Raw genomic sequence first — 26080 nt, 5'->3', positions numbered from 1 at the left:
CTTAAAGCTCCACTAATCCTGTGTGAAAGGGAGCGGCTCGCAGCAGCACTTCTTTTATCCTCGTCATTCAGAGGGTGTAAACAAACGCTGAGCCAGCACTTCCTGCACTGCAAGCACTGCGCATTATATTATATATTACCTCATCGCATGACTGCTAACCCAGAGAGAGGGGGGGGGTCCTTTACTCTTTAATCTGATCGATTTTAAATGACCTTTTTTTTTAAAGGTTTTAATGGAGTTGGGTCAAGGTGTTTGATAGATATGAACCCCCTAGAACCCTCAGGTCTACTGGACTTTTCATTATAATTTAATCATATATTATTTGTTTAATAATACCTAATTTATATGTATTTATTGTAAAGATATATTTTATTTATTTATTATTATATTCTTTTTTATTTTATTGATTATTATATTATATTCTTTTTTTATATATTTTTTAATTATTCTTGCTATATACAGTCCTGTGTTTATTGACTGTTTTCATAAATCGCATATTTTTATTTATTTATTATTTAATTATTTGTTTGTATTGTGTCCTCCCTCCCTCGTTCTCTCTCTTCTTCCTTTCCTCTTTCCTTCATCCTCCCCTCTTCCAATACTCTTGCTCCCTCCATCCTGCTTTACTCCCTCCTGCTGTCATCAGGGTGATGTATCCGAGCAACAGTGGCATCCCGCCCATTCAGCATCCGGATGAACTAAATGTTTAAATCAAGAGGAAAGACATTATGGATGTGAGGAGGTAGAGGACATCACTGCTGTTGTAACGTTGCCCCATGTTCTATAGTGTCTAGATCTACATTGTTTCACTCTCCACTGTTAACGACTTAAAGGGGTCTCTACTTTAAAGAGTCCTCTCCTGCTCATGTTCAGGTGTATATCAGTGTGTAGTGTCTCTACTTTAAAGAGTCCTCTCATGTTCAGGTGTATATCAGCATGTAGTGTCTCTACTTTAAAGAGTTCTCTCCTGCTGATGTTCAGGTGTATATCAGTATGTAGTGTCTCTACTTTAAAGAGTCCTCTCATGTTCAGGTGTATATCAGCATGTAGTGTCTCTACTTTAAAGAGTCCTCTCCTGCTGATGTTCAGGTGTATATCAGTATGTAGTGTCTCTACTTTAAAGAGTCCTCTCCTGCTGATGTTCAGGTGTATATCAGTATGTAGTGTCTCTACTTTAAAGAGTCCTCTCCTGCTGATGTTCAGGTGTATATCAGTATGTAGTGTCTCTACTTTAAAGAGTCCTCTCCTGCTGATGTTCAGGTGTATATCAGTATGTAGTGTCTCTACTTTAAAGAGTCCTCACCTGATGATGTTCAGGTGTATATCAGTATGTAGTGTCTCTACTTTAAAGAGTCCTCTCCTGCTGATGTTCAGGTGTATATCAGTATGTAGTGTCTCTACTGGGGCATGTCTCCATGCTTTAATGTTCAGCTGCAGCACCTCTTTTCACCCTCTGTCTGAAACCAGAGCCCAGTCTGCTCTGATTGGTTAGCTGGTCGGCTCTGTTGTGATTGGTCAACCGCTTAGAGATGTCCCGCCCCTTAGCCTATCACGTACAATGTGTTGGAGTGCTAGCCAATAGCAGCGCAAGTTTTACGTACGAAGATGTCACTATGTTATGGAACTTTGGGATTTGTTGCCTTTGCAGACCGTTTACATGCACTAACAACTTTGGGAAAACCTCAAAAAGCATAATAGGGCTTCTTTTAAAGTCTTGAAGTGACTTAAAGTGTAGGCATGTAGTCCATTCAAATATCACCAGTCAGAGCATGATCAAAAGTATTACCAATAAATATGTATGTATTATAAATATACGTTAAAATTGGTTGCAGAATGTCCTAATAAACCTCCTTGAGGCTTGTAAAGGGGGTTGAAATGAGTGTGTGTGTGTGTGTCTTGTGTGTGTGTGTGATTACTTCTTGCTACTCTTTATTCCTCGTCTATCACCTTCCTCCCTCTCTCTCCTCTCAGCGTGGGGATCATATCAGATGTTTTGTTATCTGAGAGGGACAGGAAGTACCGTTCTGTTCTCCTTCGTCATCGTCCTTGGCTGAAGGGAACGACAATAACACAATGCCTGGTTTCCTTGCAGCAGTTTCCCTTTTTTGCACAAGTAAAGATTTTCCTTTGTACAGTTTGAAGAGTACAGTTTTCTGCCTTACTCAAGGGCACTTTACAATTGATCCTTGAATATAAAACTGAGGTCTCGGATGTCAGATTTTCAGGATGAAGCCGACTCCTCTTCACATCTGGCCGGAGTCTTTGTCGCCCTCTAAAGGACACTAAACAACATTATTTTTAAACTGAATCCTGCAAAAGATAGAGGTTTAATCACTTGAAATGAACATTAATTATTAAGGCCAATGTTTAATTAACATGGCCAATACACACATCCACTCTCACTCAAATGACATACTTGTTTTTCCATTTCAGAAAACAAAATAATAAGGATAAGTATTTGAATTCTTAAATTGACACTTTTGTTATTTATAGCCTTGAGAAAGAGCATGAATTGTTTGTGTTTGTGTCAAAAACAACCATTAAACTAGACCGTTAAACTAGACAATAAATACGGAAAAAGATTGACATTAAATAAAAGAATCTATAAAAAAATAAATCTTCAGTTCATATGATAAGACGGGAACCCTGTCAAAATCACACACACACACACACACACACACACACACACACACACACACACACACACACACACACACACACACACACACACACACACACACACACACACACACACACACACACACACACACACAACACACACACACACACACACACACACACACACACACACACACACACACACACACACACCACACACACACACACACACACACACACACACACACACACACACACACACACACACACACACACACACACACACACACACACACACACACACACACACACACACACAGAGAGAGAGAGACAGTGTGGTATCATTTGTTTTTATTCGGTGTTATGTTACATGTGACCATAAACCTACAGGAAGTTATAGTTGCCATGGAGATACAGGAAATATATTCACGTACTCGGATAGGAAAAAGTGTGTGTGTGTGTGTGTGTGGCAGTTGACATTGTGCACAAGTTGAGGACAGTCACTTGTGTGTGTGTGTCAAGTAATGGGGCGAGGGATAAAACCAACTGCGTGTGATTTTAAAATCAGCATTAAAAAAACAAAACCAGTTATCTAACGCTTAAAGCTACAAAACAAACAAACAAACACACAGGACATAGAAAAGAGGAATAAATAAAAATGCATTATTTTACAGAAACATCAGCAGAGATGTTTAATTCCCTCTGGATTTGGTGTGTGAGACTGAGGGAGTCTCTCTGCTGTGGCAGGGCTCAGCATCTGGAAGAAACTATGGGAGAGTTTTTATTATTGTTGGGAGGGGGGGGAGGGATCAATAACTGGGTGGGGGGGTCGGACTGGTTTATAAGGCGTCATATGGCACGTCCGCTAACAACTCTAGAGACTGAGGCCAACAGGAGCAGGGCCACAGGTGAACTATTCATTTACTTTAAACATCTATTTGAGTTTAAGTCATTAAAAGTCAGAACTCAAATGCATCTTAGCTTAGCATAAAAACTCTGAATGGACCCTGATTCTGTCCAAAAGTAACAATATACACTACATTCAGAAGCTCTCTGATTGAAGACTTTTTGGAAATACACATTCTTGCTATAAGTTCATATTAAGCTAGAGACAGTAGTTGCTTTATCACTTTCTTACTTTAAGTTAGATAGGAGGATGACACCCCTCTCTGTATAGCAAATATGAAGCTAAAGACAGTAGCTGCTTACAGTAGCTTAGCAAAAATATTCTAAACAGAGCCTGAGTCTGTATACAAGTAATAAAATACACTAAATTCACAAGCTCTCTGATTGAATACTTTTGGAAAATACACCTACTTACTTCTTTGCTTTAAGTTAATATGAAGCCAGAGACAGTAGCTGCTTAGCTTAGCTTAGCATAACGACTCTAAATGAACCCTGATTCTGTCAACAAGGTAACAACATAAATTAACTTAGGTTTCTGATTGAACACTTTTGGAAAATACACTAACTCACTTTCTTGCTGTAAATTAGATCCTGTAAGAAGAGGATGATACCCTTCTCTGTACAGTTAATATGAAGCTAAAGACAGTAGCTGCTTAGCTTAGCGCTTAGCACTTAGCATAACGAATTTTAACTGGTAACAGTTTACACTAACTTCACAAGCTCTCTATTGACAATATTTTTGACAGATTACATCAAAGAAATGTAATATGTAAGAGATCTTAACTGTGTACACTGCCTAGCAAGCTAGATGTGTCTCTGTGCTACGCTAAGCTAACTGGCTGCTCATATCTCAACTCTTAGCAAGAAAGCAAATAAGCACACTTTTAGTTCTGTCTTAAACTCACTATCAGGTCCAACAAAGCATATTTTAGACTTAATTTTGATGACTTGGTTAAAACAAATCGAGTCATTTTAAGAAAATAGTATTTTTTGATCTCTCTGTTGATGCTCACAACCTTCTCAGAGCAGAAATGTTAATATATCGAGTGATATAAAACTGAGAATAAAGTTATTGCAGTATGTTTTTAAAAATATCTATGTGAGTTTGAGTGATTTAAAGCTAGAATTCTGACTCAAATGCATTTTTTCACCTGTGGCCATGATCCTTTTCCACACTAGTCAGAGTCCCACCACCACTGCTTTCATTCCAGATAGTTCCCATTATTACAAATTCACCTTAGACACTTTGTTTGCTCCCCCCTCCACTAAACTCCCCTTTATATCCACCCCCTCCCCAGTCCGAGTCTAGAAGGCACTGGTTTTTAAACTTATTTCTCCACATTCTAACATCTGGATTTAAGATGAGCGATCGAGGCAATGAGGATACACAATAAAACACGTACAGATACACACGGGCCAGCCGGGTAACTTTCTATTTCCCAACGATGCTACCAGTCTTTCTTTGAGCCTGTGTTAGCGTTACAAAGGTCTTTCAGTCTGCTGACAGTGGAGGATATCGGATGTTTAAACATCCACAAGGCTAACATCCTGACAATAGATATTATATAAATCAGATATTTTTTGAATCGCCTCAAAAAAGTTGTTTTGGACTCTTACAGACTGTTCGATCTGTGGTGCCTTCATCCATGAAAACAAATGGTCAGAATATAAGTTCGTTGGCTAGGAAGCAATATTTGTTTTCCTGCTTATATTGTAAAATGATGATTATACCTTTTGTAGAGCGGGACTTCTCCGCAGCTTCACAATACTTAATTCAGATATTTTCACATATATTTACTGCAATTTGGATATTGCAATAGTCCAGATGGCAGTTTTGATAACATTTAGATTCATTGTGCAAGCCCTACTGTTAACGCTGAGGTGTTCATTTTCCCATAAGTCCACTGTGAGTTAAAAAGCTAAACCAAAGACTGTTTTCCTGTGAGTCTTTACTGTATATTTGAGTCTTTAAAATCCATGTTTCCAAAGAGGAAGGCGACTGATTAAAACCGAAATGTTCCGTCACTTAATCTCCAAAACGTCCTTTACTTCTGCAATCAGCAAACTCCTGATTAACACAGAGTTTTTTCTCCCTCATGTCCATGTGTATCGAGCAGTGGACAGAAAGACACACAGGGTTAAAAAAGACTGGCTTGTGCACAAAGCGCGGGAGTGTCGGTGTGGTTTGTGACCCTCGGTGTTTGGTTGGATATTTACACAGTGAACGGGGTCGACTCCTACTCTACACACTGAGTTTGGCTGGTACTTAGCGTACGCTTGGAATGGTTTACTGTGGTGATAGTTAGAAAAAACGTCTACGTCCTCCTGCGACTAAGTAGCTCACTAAAGTGTCTATTCTATTAGCATCTGAGGCGCAAAAAGCACTGAAAGCAATGATATGAATTTGAGGGAAAGGGTTTTTCTGTCTCCCATGGCTTGGTCTGGAGTCGGTTTGTAGAACATTAGCTCGTCTTTACACCTTTCAGATTAGTTCTGTGTGGTTTTAAACCCTGAAATGTTGAGTTTCAAAGGTAAACCTAGTAGGAAAATACTCACTTTCTTGCTGTAAGAGGTTGATATGCCTCTGTACAGTAGATATGAAGCTAGCTGCTTAGCTTAGCATAAAGACTCCAAACCGAGCCTTGCTCTGTCCAAAGGAAACATATAAACCAACATCTAAAACTCAAACTCTCTAAAGAACACGTGTTTGATGTGTAAGAGAGTTTACTTTTGAACAGAGCTAGCTGTTTTCAGTCTTTGTGCTAAGCTAAGCTAAGCTAACTGGCTTTTCTCAACTCTCAGCAAAGCACACTTTTATTTAGATGTCTTTATCTCACCATCAGGTCTAACAAGGCTTATTTTAGACTGAGCTCTAATGACTTGGTTAGAACAAATCAACCCCTTTTACCTCAAACTAGGGCAGTAGTCACTGTAATGCATGAAAAATCACAAAGATCATCTTTTTTTGACCCTCTGTCGATGCTCACAACCTCCTCAGAGCAGAAATGTTAAAATGTCAACTGATAAAAAATGATATTAACAACATGTCTGCCGTCTGCAGTGCTTTTCTGCATGAAGATAAAATACTGTACAATATGTCGTTAGCACGCGCTCGTCTTTACATGCTACCTGCAATGACGCTGACTTTTTTCTTTGTATGCAAAAAGGTGAAGTTTTATAATACAGCGGAAATTATATCTTCTGTTCCTTTGAACAAATATTATTTGTGTTATTTATCTTCTTTGTCAACACACCCCCAGCTGATAATAAAAAAATAAAAGTCACATAGATTGGACCACTTTGTTTTTCTCTCCCTTATCACTGCTGCGAGCAGACCGTTATTCACACAGGACACACCAAGCAAACAAAAGAACAAACAAAAAACGATTAAAAAAACATTAAAATGAAAGGAATCTGTGAGTCCTGGTATTTGAGTCCGTGTTAAAAGGTTCCCTGTTAAAAATGAAATGTAAGTCACAGAATAGTGTCACTCAATCGGGGAAAAAACACAACGAATAAGAGCTAAAAATGGCTGCTGTCTTTGCCTCTACATTGAGACAAATCAACGAGCTCCAGAGTGGCAGTAGAGACTTCATCCCCTCCTCTTCCTCTCGCTGCTCCTCCTCCTCTTCTTCACTTTGAAATCTGTGGAGCTTTGGAATGGATTGGATAAAAATAAAAACAACTTTTTAAAAAAAAGTCTCTTTTTGTGTGAAAGTCTCCACCTTTTTTCTGGACGTTTGTAGTAGGATTTGATAAAGAGCAAGATGTCAAAGTTCACATCTCTTAGTCCCCCACGATCTGTGTGTGTGTGTGTGTGTGTGTGTGTGTGTGAGTGTGAGTGTGAGTGAGTGTGAGTGTGAGTGAGTGTGTGTGTGTGTGTGTCTGCTACTTGAAGACATAGTTGATCAGGACCTGAAGGAGGATGAGAAAAACGATGATGACGTAGTCGCGCTGTTGGAGGAACGAAGCGCTCTCCACCCGGCCGGCTGCACGGCTCCGCAGAACGCTGATGTTCCTGCAGAAACACAGGAGTTATATCCAGTATATATACAGTTACATATCCAGTATATATCCAGTATATATACAGTTACATATCCAGTATATATACAGTTACATATCCAGTATATATCCAGTTACATATACAGTATATATACAGTTACATATACAGTATATATACAGTTACATATCCAGTATATATACAGTTACATATACAGTATATATACAGTTACATATCCAGTATATATACAGTTACATATCCAGTATATATACAGTTACATATCCAGTATATATCCAGTTACATATACAGTTACATATACAGTATATATACAGTTACATATACAGTATATATACAGTTACATATCCAGTATATATACAGTTACATATCCAGTATATATACAGTTACATATCCAGTATATATACAGTTACATATCCAGTATATATACAGTTACATATCCAGTATATATCCAGTTACATATACAGTATATATACAGTTACATATCCAGTATATATACAGTTACATATCCAGTAAATATGCAGCAGTGTTTCTCAAACTTTCTATAACCATATAACAAATTACAGCCTAATAATGACAGCTTAACGTGACCTTCTCTATATCGCCTCGTTCACACATTAAATCAACAACACAAATACAAGCATTTCGTTCATATGTGATTTAAAATGCTCACAGGTTTTACACCTCATATGAAATGTAGACTACATTTATTACGGAGTTTATGTCCGAGCCAACAGACTCACAGATCGTTGGCTACTGAGAGATATGCAAAATGCACCGCATGTAACCTCCGCTGTGGATTTTCAAAATACAATACAGTAAAACTATGGTTTCAGGCCCAAATTGAACATGAATTCAACATTAAACACAAGTTAAATATTTACACTGTTCCATTTATTTAGCATTGTTTATGCACTCATTGACTGTGTGTCTTTGTTGCAACCTATTCTAGTCATTTTTAAACAATTTGAGAAACACTTTGAATGTATTATTTATTTATTTAAAATGTGACATTTTACCAATATACTTGCGGACCCAACTTTGAGAAACACTGACATACAGTATATATCAGCGACGTGCAGTCAGTGGAGGCAGGGGAGGCAGAGCCTCACCTGTCATACTCCAATGTAACGGAAAAACAACTAAAGAAAAACTAAATAGTAATAATAATAAAATGTCTCCACTGTGTTGTAAGTGTGATTTATGTATGATTCCAATCGCTTTTTATAGTCAAAATCAGCAAATTTGCCGAGCTCCGCTACGGGAGCGATGAGAAGTGAGGCAGGGACGTGCTCTGCCTCTCGTAAGCCCACAGTAACTTGCTGGAGCACGGGCACTAATTTAGCGCGGGCACTTATTTTGTGAGCCCGTTACTGTGGGGTGAGTTGAGGCACAGATGAGCTCTGCCTCACTTCAGAATGCGTCACCCCACAGAAACTGTCTGGAAAGCGGGCCCTAAGCGCATGCCTGTTACCCTCTCACTGTAGGTCACCAATGTAATGTTTGTAGATCCCTTTATTACATTTATCCTCGCCATCCATAGTCTCTAAATAACTTATTTCACGTATATATGATATTTAGGCTCGCTGGTCTCAACGGCAATGAAAAAGCACCAAGAGAGGCAGCCATAACCTCTGTCGCACTGAAGGGGGCGCACGTGAGCCCACAGGTTCTTGTTGCTACTGTTATTCTACACAGAGACGGTAGACGCAAACAACAAACTAGACTTTTGAAACTACAGGAAGATAAGGAGGACTTTTACAAAACAGTAATAGAGATTGTTGTCCAGAAGGATAGCATGGACTTCATCTTCAAGTCAAGGTAAGACCACATTTCTATTGAAAATGGGATCTTACTAAGAAAGAACAATCCAATATTTAGATTTTGGGTATCCTTTTGTTGAACGGTCTGTTTAAAATGAATCGAAGCATCAGACTAAAAAAGCTTTTGAAAATAACCGAATATTTCGATTAAGGTCAAAATATAATATTTGTAAATCTGACTCAGTGAGTCAGTGCCTCACCAGCCATGAACCTCACCGCACGTCACTGGTATATATATATATATATATAGTTATAATGAGAGGACGCTCAACAGGAAGTAGGCGTCATGTGATGCTCGTGCTCTCACCTGTTAATGTCCTCCTGAGTCTTCTTTATGGTTTCAATGGCACTTTGAAGTTCACTGAGGTCCGCTCCTTTTTTCCTCAGTCGACTGTTATGCTTGCTTTTGTGTCCTGAAACAAAGTGTGTGTACAACATGTTAAATACCACACATAGAAAGCACCTTTTCATTCATTACACGTGTGCCACGGTACAAAACAATCAGTTTTAAGAATATAAGATTTTGAGTTTCTCCTTTCTTATAAAAGTCCTGTAGTATCTTGGATATCTTATATTTGATATAATATTTTTCATTTTATTTGTAATTGTTCATTCTCTTTTCCACTTTTTAAAGTATTTTAATGTCTGAAAAAACACTTCTGCTTCTGTAACAAAGTAATTTCCCAAAATGGGATCGATAAAGTATCTTTCTATCATTTAGTTTTTAACCTAACCACCAGCAGGGGGCGCTGTTTACCAGCTCAGTGAGAGACAAGTCTGTGCTTGGCAGAACGTTTTAAAGTCTTCTGTTACAAGATATGTGAATTGGTTTTGATTTAATGCATGCGTGTACTTTTAAAATGTAGTAAATTGCTCCACACTAAACAAAGAGGGATATGTAGGCTTTACATTTTCGTATAAATGCAGAGGTGGGAAGTATCGGAGTACAAATACTTCGTTACTGTACTTAAGTACATGTTTCTGGTATCAGTACTTTACTCCACTACTTATTTTTCTGACGACTTCTTACTTTGACTTCTTACATGTTGAACACAAATACCTGTACTTTCTACTTCTTACATGTTGAACCCAAATACCTGTACTTTCTACTTCTTACATGTTGAACACAAATACCTGTACTTTCTACTTCTTACATTTTGAACACAAATACCTGTACTTTCTACTTCTTACATGTTGAACCCAAATACCTGTACTTTCTACTTCTTACATGTTGAACACAAATACCTGTACTTTCTACTTCTCACATGTTGAACACAAATACCTGTACTTTCTACTTCTCACATGTTGAACACAAATACCTGTACTTTCTACTTCTTACATTTTGAACCCAAATACCTGTACTTTCTACTTCTCACATGTTGAACACAAATACCTGTACTTTCTACTTCTTACATGTTGAACACAAATACCTGTACTTTCTACTTCTTACATGTTGAACACAAATACCTGTACTTTCTACTTCTCACATGTTGAACCCAAATACCTGTACTTTCTACTCCTTACATGTTGAACACAAATACCTGTACTTTCTACTTCTTACATGTTGAACCCAAATACATGTACTTTCTACTTCTCACATGTTGAACACAAATACCTGTACTTTCTACTTCTTACATGTTGAACCCAAATACCTGTACTTTCTACTTCTTACATTTTGAACACAAATACCTGTACTTTCTACTTCTCACATGTTGAACACAAATACCTGTACTTTCTACTTCTTACATTTCCCAAACAGGCTGGTTCCTTTAGTTTGAATGTGTGGCGTGATCATTATTATTTAGAGTCATTGCGTGCCTATTGATTTGAACACGATCCGTGTATCCATCATTTCCTGGTCTTCTCTAAAGAAGAGGGACCAATGGAAACGTTGTCATGTTGCCGTTGTTCAGCATGGAAACATTCATTAGCTAACAATGACATTATTGTTCTATTAATATAAAGGGAGGTCAGGTACTCTTTAAACAGCTGCTAGTTATGGGTACTTTTTACTGAAGTACATTTCAAAGCCTCTTTACTTTGACTTGAGTAAAGAAGTTTAGTCAGTACTTCTACTTTCACCAGAGTATTTTTAAACACGGGTATGTGTACTTCTACTTGAGTAAAGGATGTGTAAATGTGTACGAAGACTCACGTTCGCTGCCAGACGAGTCCTGGCGGTCGGGTTCAGGAGAGGAACATCCGCTCTCCGGCTTCTTGGGTTTATCGCTCTTGTGTTTCCTCTTTGGCACCGTCACCTACACAACGATACACACACAAACACACAAACAGGTCAAACAAACAGGCCACACACACACAACAACCAAATATGAGACACACAGAAAACACATTGAAGCAACCGCACAAGGACAGTAAAACACAAACAGAATTTTGCATACACGACAATACAACAAAAGGGTGTTTTGATGCAAGAAAAAAACACTTGGCACGCAAATGAAGGTGCAAGGCATGCTGGGACATCAGGCATCCATTTAAATGTAAATCATAATCACTCATAACTCCTTCAGTTCAACAGGGTTACTACAGCTCTGCCCGACAACAACAAGATGGTTAAAAGTGCAAAGATGAAAGATTATTGTGGTCGGCATTTATCCATATTATCACGTAATCTATAGAAGATTTTAAAAGAAACCAACAGTCATAATAATGCTTTCAGTGTAATGTATATTTAACCTTCGCATTTTGTATTTAGAATATAATACACACTTGAAATAAACAGTGTCGTGGTGCTGAAAGTGAAGTCAAGACTGGAGTCTGTTCTACAAGAATCTACAAAAGCAAACCAAAAGGAAAAGATTTAGGAGGCTGTAAATGAATCACAAGATATCATTTATTTGATTAAATTATGAACATTTTTGTATTTTAACCTCAAAACATTCATACTATACACTGTATTGCAACACCCAACTAGCTGTAAATAACACTTATTTATAAATGTGTGTTGTTTTATCTCCTAAGGTAGGGCTGCACGATTTTGAAAAGATAGCTAGTATCAATTAGTACAGTTTTTGCAATTGTTAAAATTCGCATCCTTTACACACACTCAGTTTTTTCGTTGTACCTTTAATCTAAATGTAATGTTTTACTCTATGCTATTTTTAGTTTGTTTTCATGTCTTTGACTGGTAACTGTATGATATACATTTTCTGTGAAATGTCTCTGTGAAGCACTTTGAACTGCACTTATTGTATGAAAGGTGCTATTTCATACAATAAGTTTGTTAAAACGATTTGTTAAAAACACTTCTAATAAAATCCAGTTAATTAAATCTGCTGAGATTTTAAAAGAGCTTTGGTTTAGAGCAGGGGTGCCCAATACGTAGATCGCATGCCAATAGGTGCTTTCACACCGCAGTACTTTTCCCAGTATAGCTCCGATATAGTTCCGAAAATGTGCGTTCACACCAAAAAAATCCGGAACTAGAACTTAGTTCATGAGAACCTTTTCACCCCCTTTTCAGTCCCTGCTAGAGAGCAGGTACTTTCGTGGGAGAAAAAGGTTCCCATTTCTGATTGGCTGGGAGGATTGCAAACCACGCCCCGTAAAACTCCCACAAAGTTTTGTGAAGCCGCCATTTTATTATCCTCACATTAGCATTATTAGCATTAGCATTAGCCAAGCGCACAAACGCAGAGAGACTAACTTATGGCAACACAAAAGAAAACATGGGAGCGGTGGAGATGAGGAGGTGTCGGCATTCTGGCGATTTACTCGGAAGGCTTCAGTAGAAGCTGCTGGGAGTCCCAGCAGCTTCTACTGAAGCCAGTCCCCAACTCCGGGGACTTCCGGCCGGGGACTTCGGGTGGCAGTATACGCCGTGAAGTTGTTTGCGGCCTGCCAGTAAACCCAAAGCAGAAGAAGAAGAAGTGACGTCAGCGGCTTCATTTGCCTAATCCTCCCTCAGGGACTTATTCCGGTGTGAACGCGATCTGCTCTTTAGTTCTGATGAACTAAGTTCTGATGAACTAAGTTCTGATGAACTAAGTACGGCAAAGTACTTGGTGTGAAAGTGCCTCTTGAAAAAATAAAAAAAGTTAGCTTATCATCCATCCTTACTATGGCATTTGCCACTTGATTGACGTACAGGTAAGCCAGTCTGATATCTCATCTTTTCGAACACGCAGTTCACCACGCATGTGCGGCTGATTACCAAGTTAGCCTTCCAATTTATACAATTCTACTAAAGAAAGGGTATAAAATTGAGGTAATGACCAAAAATGTACTGAGTTGTATCGTGCCATACGGGTCCATGCAGTTATGCAAGGTACACCAACATACTCAGTATATATATAAATAAATATATGTTTAGCATTTTTAATGTAGGTAGATCATTTTGACTTGGTCATTTTAAAAGTAGCTCCCAAGCTGAAAAAGTGTGGGCACCCCTGGTTTAGAGAATTGATTTCATGTTTAAAATGAAAATGTTTGCCCAGTTTATTTGTAAAATATTCGTGAATAAGGCAGCAGTGTAAGTGTATTGTTTGCATGCTTTATTTATTTGAATGACTATTGCAAGTTGTCTAATGCATCTTTCTTTTTCACCTAAAAGACCCATTCGGCAACTAAATGGACATTTGTTTTCAAGTAAACTATTGACATAAAAGTCTGAAAAAGCAACAGTTGCTGTTTCATTGGAGTGGAATCCTGTTTAAAGTCCAGTAGATGTTTCAAGTCCCTTTCACGTGGGGAAACTGCACCAAAATCAGAGAAGACTTGACAACAAATAAAGATTATAATTATTACTCAGAAACTGTCCTACACCAGGCAACAAAAGGAAATATCATCTACGTCCTTTAGCATGCACTTAGCATAACCTTCCCTCCCATACAGAGAGAACAGCACGTGCAAGGGGAGAAAAAACAGAGACACAAAGAATTAAAATAACAAAAGTATAAAAGGAGGTGACAACGGCGATGGCGGCACACAGAGAAGAAGCGACAATGAAGACGGTGCACCGAATGCTGCGTGGAAGGTGGCTGAGGCGGTGAGCTGTTTGTTTTATTTCGATCGGGACGACCTACCTGGCACTTGCAATTGTCCCTCCGCGGCCCCTGGTTACTCAGACTAATAAGACTGCCAGAACGTACCATAGGGGTGCGGTGTCGGACCTTGGTCTGGATGCAGCCGTCTTTCTCAAACTGGATCAAGTCGTTGAGCGGATCCCACGGCCTCGTGCTGAGGGAGAGGAGACAGAGAGGAGGGAGAATAAAGTGAGACGGACACATGGGAGAGGAGACAGGTGTAGAGAAAGAGAAGGAGAGTGGGAGATTTAGAAACAAAAAGAGGATGGTACATGTTGGGAAAATCCTGAATGTCCTCTTCCAATATCAGAGTCCACATGATAACAAAGGTATCCCAACTGTAGCTGTGAACATGACAGGATGTATGATTACCTAGAAGAGCATCAGGACTGTTTGAGGCATATGATAGCTATGTGATTAACATGATGATTCAGCCTCTATGGAGATAGACATATGACAAGCATGCTCATTTCTGACGTGGAGCTAATCTGAAGTAAACATTGAATACTGCTTTCTATTCCTCCATCTTGTGACTGTGTAACTCCCTCTCTTGGATATCAGCATGTGAAGGACACTGTTCAGGAACTAGTTGATGCTCTGTATGTGATGACTACTTCCATTCTGGAGAGGATCAGGAATACATGGATCCTGAGATTGAAGCTCAAGCCGGGGACCAGGGATTAGAAAAAGTCATAATTTTGAGAAAAAGTCATAATTTTGAGAGAAAATCATAATTTTGATTAAAAGTCATAATTTTGAGAAAAAGTCAGCATTTTTAGAAAAAGTCAGGATTTTGAGGCAAAGTCGTCTGAATTTTGCGAAAAAGTAAAATTTTTGAGAGAAAATCAAAATTTTGCGAAAAAGTCAGAATCTTGAGATTTTGAGGCAAAGTCCAATTTTTTTAGAAAAAGTCCAAATTTTATTGAAAAAGTCATAATTTTGAGAAAAAGTCAGAATTTTGACATTTTCAGAAAAAAAGCTAATTTTCAGAAAAAACTCTTTTGAACATGACAGGATGTATGATTACCTACAAGACCCGGTATTCCTCCATCTTGTGACTGTGTAACTCCCTCTCTTGTATATCAGCATGTGAAGGACACTGTTCAGGAACTAGTTGATGCTCTGTATGTGATGACTACTTCCATTCTGGAGAGGATCACAAATACATGGATCCTGAGATTGAAGATCAAGCCGGGGACGAGTGATATTTTTCTAGCACTATCCTAAAGGGTAATAACTCTAAGCCTGTTTTTCTTTAAAGCAGCAGAGGAGTCACTCACTCGGCATATCTGTAATGCCACTCTCCGGTGACGGGGTCCTGCTCGAACAGCGCGGGGTTCCATTCTTCACATTTAGCTTTCCGCTCGCGAGCAGACTTCCTCTGGGCTTCCTCCAGGAAGAACTTCTCGTTGGTGGCCTCCGTCTGGTCCTTGTTGTTGACGGCCCGAGTCACATGCTGCCACAGTCTGAGGATTAAAACAGGAACCAGAGGCATGAAGTTAATGATTATATGATCATATACTTCAGCTATACAAAACAATACACCATGACAAGTTGGCAAATGAGTACTTTTTTAAAGACTTTTAAAGGATCATCCAGTTGTGATTTTAAGTCCATGTTCACCTCTCTGATTCAGATTCTCCTTGTTCTTCGGGGGGAACGGTGCATCGAGTGAGTCGACTCTGTCTCAGCTCGGTCGTTGGATTCCAGAAAGTTTCCACGGTCCCCGTCTTCTTGTCGTTGATGAAGATCTCGCTGTCCTTTAAAGGGGAAAGTCACAAAGCGCTCATTACTTAGCTGAAGACATTGAATACGTTTTTCTGTATATAACGGTGGGTTCAGAGCTTCTTTTATTTGACACTGATAGCATTAACTTCACTATAGATGCCTATAGAAATAGGCCACATTTCTGTGCACATGCAATACAATAGAGCAGTGGCGAACCGTGTCTATCACAACTGGACCTTCTGTAGACACACACACACCCCCCGCCGCGCCCCCCCCCCCCCCCGCCCCGCCGTTATAATGTCCGTCTTTTCACTGAATTGTCGTCTTGAAAAGGGTAGCCTACTCACAACAATTCCGCAACAACTTCATCTTCACCTGTTGCACTTGCCATTTCAACGTTAAAAACAATAAAACGGCATGAATTGCTTCGTGGCATTCATCTAGATCCTCTGTCTCGAGCCAGTGAACTACCGGGCCTTCTAGAATACCTGGAACCGAGGGAAACTCTGAAAGAATACGCCCATTGGGTACAGATCAATATATGATTGGTTGATCAAACTGTCAGTCCAAAGGTACGCTCTCATTCAGTGCAACGTCCAGGATATTCTATCAAGGATATAGAATACCTTGGTTGAAGGATATTCTACCCAGAGACCCAGAACACGATCTGATTGGTTGCTTTCTTTTCTAACACAAAACCACTGAAATGCGTAGTGCATGGACCGAGAAGGAGAAACAAATCAACAACACAGATACGATTCTCATTTATTCATTTTACATACATTTTATTTATATAATTAAATGGATTTTTTGTTAGTTTTATCTGAGTGTTCCAGGGTATTCTCTGAATACCTTGAAGGCCCTGACGGTTCGCCACTGCAATAGAGATTTTTTTTGTAAAGCACTTCCAGACCAAAGTGCTGTCGGAGAAATAAATACACACATAAAATACAAAGGTCCCACAGCTCAGCTCACAAACCATAATTAAACCAGAATAAAATCCGTATCGTATCGCATCTCATCATATCGTACCTTTTTAAGGTCAAATGACTGAAATGGCACTGTGCCAACATAAATAAAAAGCATACGTTTGGTAAAAAGCTTTAGTTGCTAAAACATTGGGAACAATTATTAACACTTAGGCTTTTAGGGGTATTGTGAATTTTTATTGTGGGTGTAGAAATGACCCGATCCCTCTTATCGTAAATCTCGGTTTATTAGAAATCTATTTGATGGAAAAACGGACTTATAAATTGAGATTTATGCAAGAAACACAACTCAACAGAAAGTGGGAAAGATGGACTCAAAGCAAAGACATTTGACTGGAACAATAGATACATGTATCTTCAAGAATATAATAACATGAAGACATACCCCTAGCCTTTTATTTTGTATTGCCTTGCTGGCCTTTTGTTACATGATGGTAATGTTGTTGTAGCCAGCATGTTATCGCCATGTATAATGTGATAATAAAGATTTAAATTACCATTTTTTTAAATGATATAACGAATAGTCGTCAGAATAATGTGTGAAAAGTGTCTCTTACCCAGTGTCCCTCGAGCGTGGCTAACACCTCTTTCCCCAGCTTGATCTTCCCACAGATCTGGTTGACACAGTCACTGCTGCCCAGGAAAGGCTGGAGGAGAGAAGGGAAGGAATAAAGGAGGGGAGGGAGGGAGGAAAGGAAAGCAAGAGGGTAAAGGGAGGAGGAGGGGAGGAGAGGAGTGAACATAGAAGACATGGGAGGGGGATTTAAAGAAGGGTAAAGGCAGGAGACATACACATTCAGTTTACTTCCTGTTGTTCCTATGGAGAAAAACAATAGGCGCTTTCACACCGGAGTACTTTTCCCACTTTAGTTCCGATAGTTATTGAAATTTTGCGTTCACACCAAAAAAATCCGGAACTAGAACTTAGTTCATGAGAACCTTTCCACCCCCTTTTCAGTCCCTGCTAGAGAGCAGGTACTTTCCTGGGAGAAAAAGGTTCCCATTTCTGATTGGCTGGGCGGATTGCAAACCACGCCCCGTAAAACTCAGAAAAGTTTTGTGAAGCCGCCATTTTATTTGCTGTCATTAGCATTATTAGCATTAGCATTAGCCCAGTGCACCAACGGAGAGAGACTAACTTATGGCAACACAAAAAAAAACATGGGAGCGGTGGAGATGAGGAGGTGTCGGCGTTCTGGCGATTTACTCAAGCCCCCAGGAAGTGCGCCGGACTCTGATGAAAATATTCGTTGTGTCCAAACGGCGGTACTACAACTTCCGTATCAGTCCGTGACGTCACTGGGCCCAGACAGACTTTTCCCCATTGACTAACATTGGGAAAGAGACGTCTGTAAATCAACGGATATTTTTTTTTAAACTAAATAAACTACCCAGTATGAACTATTTGATAGCCCTTATTAGAATCATTCGGTCCTTAAAGTTGTAAAATGCACTAAAAGCCGAATCTAGATTTATTTTCTGTCTCCATTCATTCTAGTGAGCCGAGAGTGGGATCTCAGGGGGCGGGGCTTAAGGGGCGCTGTGAGCGCACAGACGGGTTCTTCTGCTCTGACAGCCAGGCATGATGGGTAATCTGTGACGTTTCGCTCTCTCAAAAGTTGGGCCATTTTGTCTTCATGCGCCAATGAGCAGCTCTCACAGGAAAGAACGAGACCCCGCCTCCCACGCTGTATCCAGTTCTTATTATACATCCATGGATTTACTCTGAAGGCTTCAGTAGAAGCTGCTGGGAGTCCCAGCAGCTTCTACTGAAGCCAGTCCCCAACTCCGGGGACTTCCGGCCGGGGACTTCGGGTGGCAGTATACGCCGTGAAGTGGTTTGCTGCCTGCCATTAAACCCAAAGCAGAAGAAGAAGAAGTGACGTCAGCGGCTTCATTTGCCTAATCCTCCCTCAGGGAACTTATTCCGGTGTGAACGCGATCTGTACTTAGTTCATGAGAACTAAAGAGTTCTGATGAACTAAAGAGTTCTGATGAACTAAGTACGGCAAAGTACTGAAAGCGCCTATTGTGACTTGTCTTGTTTAATCTACATTTGTGCGTCTGTAGTCATTTGAAACAGGATGGTAGTTTGTTTGCTGTTTAAATGCATAGAGCTAATGGAGCGGAGGTGAACAAGAGGCTGCAGTTCAATCATTCAATAACAAGAGAAATTGAACTTCCAATTAAACTTGTGGAAGTAAAGAGCTCTTGTGGTGTTTTAAATGGAAATGTTGTGATCCCCTGGTGGCTTTGTGTGAAGTGTACCTGTCGCTTGTTTAGGAAAATGGGATGTTTTTCAGGAGGGAGGAGGAGTGGTATGGTGGAGATGGCGTGGTGGGGTCACACATTCAGAAAAGTCACGTGAGAAACTGTTTTTTACAGCATCTATAACGGCTTATTCACTCAGCTGGAGCTACAATGATTAGATAAATACTGATAATCGATTCATTGTTAGTCTCTGAAAAGTTTGCTTTCAGCCTCATGATTATGGAGATTTGCTGCATTTCTTTGTTTTTATATCGTATTAAAGAGAATATCTTTGGGTTAGGAACTGAAATAAAGGCATTTAAAGACATCCACATGGATTCTGAGAAGCTAGGATGGAAATCATACACAATTTTCTGACATTTCACAGACAATAAATCAATTAATCTGGATAATGAAAATATGTGTAACTTGCAGCCAGAATAGGTCCCTCTCTATCAAAGTAAGACTGAAATGATCTACTACTCTTCAATAAATACAGCCATACCTTTAGTTTGAATTCGAGCTGAGCGCTGTAGCCTGTTTTCTCGCAGGCGACGGTGATCTGGCCGCCGAGCTCCAGAGTCATGGTGCCGTACAGGATGCCTAACGAGAGAAAACACAAAACGATTCTGTGATTAAAGGTCCCCTATTATTCTGTTTTTCATCAATATATTACAGGTCTCTGATTGGCTGAAACACCAAACAGATCATTGCAGCATCCCATAATCCCCTCTGTTTCAGCCCTGTTTCAAAAGTGCTGATTCTCTGTCTGTTACTTTAGATGAAAATAAGGAGCCCCTCCCCACGCCCCTCTGAGAGATATTTGGTTACAAAGAACACAATGGTGCTCTAGGAGGAGATTCAGGTGATAAGGAGGGGGGGGGGGTTATCTTGGTTGCTGATTGGCTAATGATTACACAAGCCAAAACATCGTTATGACATCATAAGAGCCTCTTTACACAGAGGGGACACATGGTGATGTAGAAGAGACATGAAGAAGAGGGGACACATGTTGATGTAGAAGAGACATGAAGAAGAGGGGACACATGTTGATGTAGAAGAGACATGAAGAAGAGGGGACACATGTTGATGTAGAAGAGACATGAAGAAGAGGGGACACATGCTGATGTAGAAGAGACATGAAGAAGAGGGGACACATGTTGATGTAGAAGAGACATGAAGAAGAGGGGACACATGTTGATGTAGAGGAGACATGAAGAAGAGGGGACACATGTTGATGTAGAAGAGACATGAAGAAGAGGGGACACATGTTGATGTAGAAGAGACATGAAGAAGAGGGGACACATGCTGATGTAGAAGAGACATGAGGAAGAGGGGACACATGTTGATGTAGAAGAGACATGAAGAAGAGGGGACACATGCTGATGTAGAAGAGACATGAAGAAGAGGGGACACATGTTGATGTAGAAGAGACATGAAGAAGAGGGGACACATGTTGATGTAGAAGAGACATGAAGAAGAGGGGACACATGTTGATGAAGAAGAGACATGAAGAAGAGGGGACACATGTTGATGTAGAGGAGACATGAAGAAGAGGGGACACATGTTGATGTAGAAGAGACATGAAGAAGAGGGGACACATGTTGATGTAGAAGAGACATGAAGAAGAGGGGACACATGTTGATGTAGAAGAGACGTGAAGAAGAGGGGACACATGTTGATGTAGAAGAGACGTGAAGAAGAGGGGACACATGTTGATGTAGAAGAGACGTGAAGAAGAGGGGACACATGTTGATGTAGAAGAGACGTGAAGAAGAGGGGACACATGTTGATGTAGAAGAGACGTGAAGAAGTGGATTTTGCATAATAGGTGACCTTTAAAATGTTGGAGCAAGAACCGTCAAACATGAGTAACAGGAGAGCTTCGACTGATGTCAGACACTGAAGATATAATGGAAGTTATAGCCGGAGAATTCACATTTTTGAGTCACCATAGGGACACCGTTTCTGCCCAATCAACTCTGAGGTTTTGTCCTCTTTTAATCAAATCAAACTTTATTTGTGTCGCCCATTATCACAACACACGTTTGTCTCAGTGGGCTTTACAGATGAAAAACAAACAACAACATTGTGTATGATGGAGTTGTGGAAAAATTAGAAAACAAAATAAAATAAGATACAAAAAGGACAATAAAAATACATAAAACATTCAAATTAATTACCAATAAAAATAAAATAAAATAAATACCATCAAATGTAAAGACAGAGATACACGAACTGAGGCGAGGATAACGGTGGAGGATTGATAGGAGAATAATTAAATAATCTTCTATCAGGTACATAATTATAATAATAATAATGCATTTTATTTATAGAGTGCTTTTCTTGAAACTCAAACACACGTAAAATATATAAAACACATCATTAATCTACGAGCTCTCTGTGAGTTTGACCTCCTGAAACAGTGCTGAGAGGAGGATAAAAGACGACCTCTGACCTTTACAGTGAGCGTAGGGCATGTTCATCACGTAGTCCTCTCCTCGGTTGAGAAAATTGAGCCGAGCCTCCCCGTCCAATATGGCCGACAGGGAGTTTCCTAAAACGTGAGCGAGAGGAGATTATTGCATTATATCAGTCAGTCTTCATTTTCTGTCAAAGCTGCTCAACAATGAAACTCAATCCTGTGGGGGAAACTTCTGAAGCAATTGGAAAACAGGACTCAGAGAGACACGAGGAGAGCTGGAGCAGCGGTTGCCAAAACAAATAGCTCGAAGTTTTAACTAGTTCGGAGTGTAATAATCAACATTCTTCATCAGTGAGACTAAACAAATATGGACCCTGAATCTAACTAGTGCTCTCGTCCATAGAAAAGAATGTGCGCCAGGGAACCTACGTCCCTGAACAGTAAACTACCTCATGGCGGCTTGTGCTCTGTCACAGACTGGCAACAACAATGCGCCCAAGCTGCCCCTCCTTAAGAGAGATAGCAGCAATAATATAAGGAGGCGTGTGGAGGCAGTGGGTTGTGTGTCGGATCAGGGGGTCACAGGTTCAAACCCCACTGCAGTCAGCATGTCGTTGTGTCCCTGAGACACTTCACCCCAAATTGCTCCTGTGGTGATTCTCCACAGTATTGAGTATGTAAGTCGCTTTGGATAAAAGCATCTAGCAAGTAACATGTAATGTAATGTAATGTAATACCCAAGGCCGTAGACCTATGCCACGGGAAAAGAGACAGTAAAGAGAGAAAACGATGAACTGGGTCGAAGGTTGAATACCTAAGCAAATTAACAAATCCCATCTACAATCAGAGACTACATTTAGATTATTTAAATCCCAAGTCAAAACATGGTTAGTGAGGAATCTTCTGCACCTTACACTACACTGCCTTCGTTTTAACATCACATTACATTACATGTTAGACGCTTTTATCCAAAGCGACTTACATACTCAATACTGTGGGCAATCCCCACAGGAGCAATTTGGGGTGAAGTGTCTCAGGGACACAACGACATGCTGACTGCAGTGGGGTTTGAACCTGTGACCCCCTGATCCCAACACCAACGCACAACCCACTGTACCACACACCTCCATGTTCTTTTCTGTTCTGTTTTTTTATTTTTTATTAAGATTTCTAGTACTGTATGTTGCATGTTTTTATTTGATTGTATTTACTTGTCTTTAGGGTGACTTACAAAATCTAGTCTCTTGGCACATTTACAGAAATGCTGATTAATGTGCACTGTTCCTGTTAAATAAATGAATTTAAAAAAAAGAACAATAGCAGTCAGTGGACAGAAGATAAAGGAATAATCAAGCAGCTGAATTCAAATGAGTAGAGCTGCACAATATCTGAGCAAAAGACACTCTGCAGGACGTCAAGAAACGCATCAACGCCCTGAAAATTAGCGAGGAACAGGAGGAAAATGTAGCTATAAATATGACAATATACTAATTTATATAAATAGTTATCACCGCAATCAACCGTATTTAATTTCGTCTTAATGTACATTATTTAATATCATATTCTGTTCTTGTACATATCATATTCTATTTACATGTATATAGACTTTTTGCACTATTTTTTATTTTGTATTTTTGTATTTTATTATATATGTTGCATTGTTGGAGGAGCTCAGGTCAGAAGAATTTCATTGCCATTTCTACACCGTAGCTTTTGTGCATATGACATTAACACCTTTGAATCTTTGATATTTATTCACTTAATGACGTTAATGAGATTTGAGTGTACCGTAGAACTTGGATTTAGCGAGGATGCTTCCACTGAGGCAGAATCCATCCTTCCTGTTGCTGACATAGAACGCCGAAACAGGAGGATGATGGGATACCTGAAGGAAAAACACATTATTGAGTTAGCTCGAAGGCTACTAGGGACGATACATGGGGACAAATTGGATTTAAATTCAGCTAAAACTACAACAATCTTCATTTTTTTCCCCCCAGACAATGTACTATGGAAGGTATCTGATACAGGTGCATCGAGCTCTTGACCAATCATATGATACGATAATACTTTAATGGTCCGATCAAGTCTGAAATGTGACTTGCTTCACAGCAGCTCCATGTGTAACATCAACATGGACAAATATCAAGACTCAATACATGAGAAACAAACATTGAACATAACAGCACAATCAGTGAGAGGAAAGCTGCTCAAAGAGCCTTCAGCGTGCATCTGATCTGGATTCAGCTCTGTGTTCACTGAGAGGACTGACTGGAGCACACAGGATGCTTCAGTCTGACTTTATTGATCTCAGATTAGATGGTAGCAGTTCAGATTCTCTGTTCAGAACATGCGTTGGGTCCCAGATGATGATGATGTTGTTGGACAGCCTCACGAGGTTATTATTATAATCAGATTGTCATTGCTGTCTTTAGAGCTGCTGTTACCTGTTCTGCGATGTAGAAAGTCTTGCTGTTGGTCTGCTGATGGAGCCACATGCAGCGATACGTCTCTCCAATGATGGGGTTATAAGGCTTCTTCAAACCCTGTGAATTGAAAAACAACGAGAAATATTAGTTTAATATATATAAAATAATGGTAACACTTTATTCTAGGGTACACATATTCGCCATCAACTAGTTGTTAATTAACATGCATATTAGCAGTATATTGGCTTTTTAGTATTAAACACTTATTAATGGGTTATTCTACATGACCTTATTCTACAAGTACTAGGCCATTAGTTAAGAGTTTGTGTCCTTAATAATTAATTAGTGCTTATTTATTGTAAGGAAGTTGTTGTACATGAGAGGGTACATGATAAGGCATTCTCTCATAATAACAAATATGGTCTATAATTATGTTGGGATGGGTACCGTTAAGGCTACTACTTTTATCGATGCCGCTTATCGATCCGGTCTTTTAACGGTACTCTTATCGCCGGTTCTTTTGGAGAAAAAAATAACAAAACTAACATTGCTTTTTATTTAAATTAAATACATAATATTTCACATCAAAAGAAACAACAGTGTTTTAACAAATGTTATTACATGGCTTATAGTTGAATACTCGATTCTGATTGGCCAATTCAGAACACGTGACACGTTGTTAATCCAGAACAGACAGACCGCTGTCAAGGACTTATTGACCGTTGTTAAGGACGCTCACATCTGCACAAATAAGTCCGGTCGATTGAACTGTATGCAGTTTTGGCCGAAAAGCAAACTGCATGCAGTTTGCTTTTCTAACTGACAAGACAAGAGCGACAAGAAAACAGCGGAGACGTAACTGGCAGAAACCCTCCTTTTTACGCAGCGGTCCAGACATAGACATCAAACGGCGACACATATTCAGTTGCCAGTTACTTTGGCATTAGGGCAGGGATATCTAGATACTTCCCAAGGTTTGACATAATGAATTGTGCTAATTTTAAAGCAAGCAACGATGTTTTCAAATCTGTAATCAAAAAGCTCCGCCTTCCTGCCGTTGCGTTGCTCCGTTTTTTTTTTCAAACAGTAACAACGGACTATTTTCCTTAGCGGATGCATGTCAATTTAAATCAATACATACAACTATTTTTTAAATGAATAAAATCATTTTCTAAATCCAAAAAAGCATTTCAATTAATATTGGGAGTCATATCGTTACTTTGTTGAGAATGTGGCCATGTAATAAGCGGGATAATGTGCAGAGACGCGGTCATTATGGGGAAAAGAACACCTTCATGCAGATCTAGATCCCTCCGCTTCGCGTCGGGCTCCTGATCAGCCTGTCTGTGTTCTTTTGCCCATAATGACCGCGTCGCTGCACATTATCCCTTACATATTAAATAATCTGATGACAGAACTGTAAACAGAATAGCTGACACTTTAAAAAACTAAATAACTCAGTTCCCTCTAATCATTAACCCATGTTTGAATAATGAGTTAACTCCGTGTGTTGCTGCTAGCATACATAACACCTGACGTGGAAACGTTACTCGTGGATGGGGCTACAGAGCTACTAGAGAGACAGTCGAACCCGGTGCATTTCTCCGTCTGGATGTGGAGCACTTTTGATAAATGTTTAGACAAACTGCTCGTGTTACCGCCCTGACATGCTAAACTCTAATTGCACTTTTGGTAACGAGCATTGTCCACATCGAGACGGGTAAAGTTTAACCACACCTCGGAGCGCGTTCTCTCCATGTGTGTGTTGCTGCATCATGTAGCAGCTGTGTGTGTGTAAACTGCCCCGCCCCCTCACACACAGACAGAGAGAGATCTCTCGTCTGGATTGGAAAG

The 26080-nt window shown here is 39.7% G+C and overlaps 1 protein-coding gene across 5 annotated transcripts in view; it reads right to left on the bottom strand.

The window, feature by feature from the left end:
• Nucleotides 1-2953: 2953 nt before the first annotated feature.
• The window catches only part of osbpl8 (oxysterol binding protein-like 8), a 100694-nt gene continuing 77567 nt past the window's right edge, over nucleotides 2954-26080 (bottom strand). For 4 of the 5 annotated variants that reach the window (XM_034131357.1, XM_034131361.1, XM_034131359.1 and 1 more), the window contains 11 exons: nucleotides 24245-24343; nucleotides 23586-23682; nucleotides 21831-21929; nucleotides 19878-19975; nucleotides 17680-17769; nucleotides 16029-16165; nucleotides 15686-15871; nucleotides 14406-14559; nucleotides 11519-11621; nucleotides 9671-9776; nucleotides 2954-7543 (listed from right to left, as the gene is read on the bottom strand). In XM_034131357.1, the coding sequence (XP_033987248.1) occupies nucleotides 7414-7543; nucleotides 9671-9776; nucleotides 11519-11621; nucleotides 14406-14559; nucleotides 15686-15871; nucleotides 16029-16165; nucleotides 17680-17769; nucleotides 19878-19975; nucleotides 21831-21929; nucleotides 23586-23682; nucleotides 24245-24343 (1299 nt within the window). In that variant the 3' untranslated portion in view covers nucleotides 2954-7413. The remainder of the gene's footprint in view (nucleotides 7544-9670; nucleotides 9777-11518; nucleotides 11622-14405; nucleotides 14560-15685; nucleotides 15872-16028; nucleotides 16166-17679; nucleotides 17770-19877; nucleotides 19976-21830; nucleotides 21930-23585; nucleotides 23683-24244; nucleotides 24344-26080) is intronic. The other variant, XM_034131358.1, reaches the window with a different exon arrangement.

Source organism: Trematomus bernacchii, unplaced genomic scaffold, assembly GCF_902827165.1.
Source record: "Trematomus bernacchii unplaced genomic scaffold, fTreBer1.1, whole genome shotgun sequence".
NCBI classification, from domain to species: Eukaryota; Metazoa; Chordata; class Actinopteri; order Perciformes; family Nototheniidae; genus Trematomus; species Trematomus bernacchii.
Note: the sequence above shows the minus strand (reverse complement) of the source record. Positions and strands in the feature narration are given on the sequence as shown.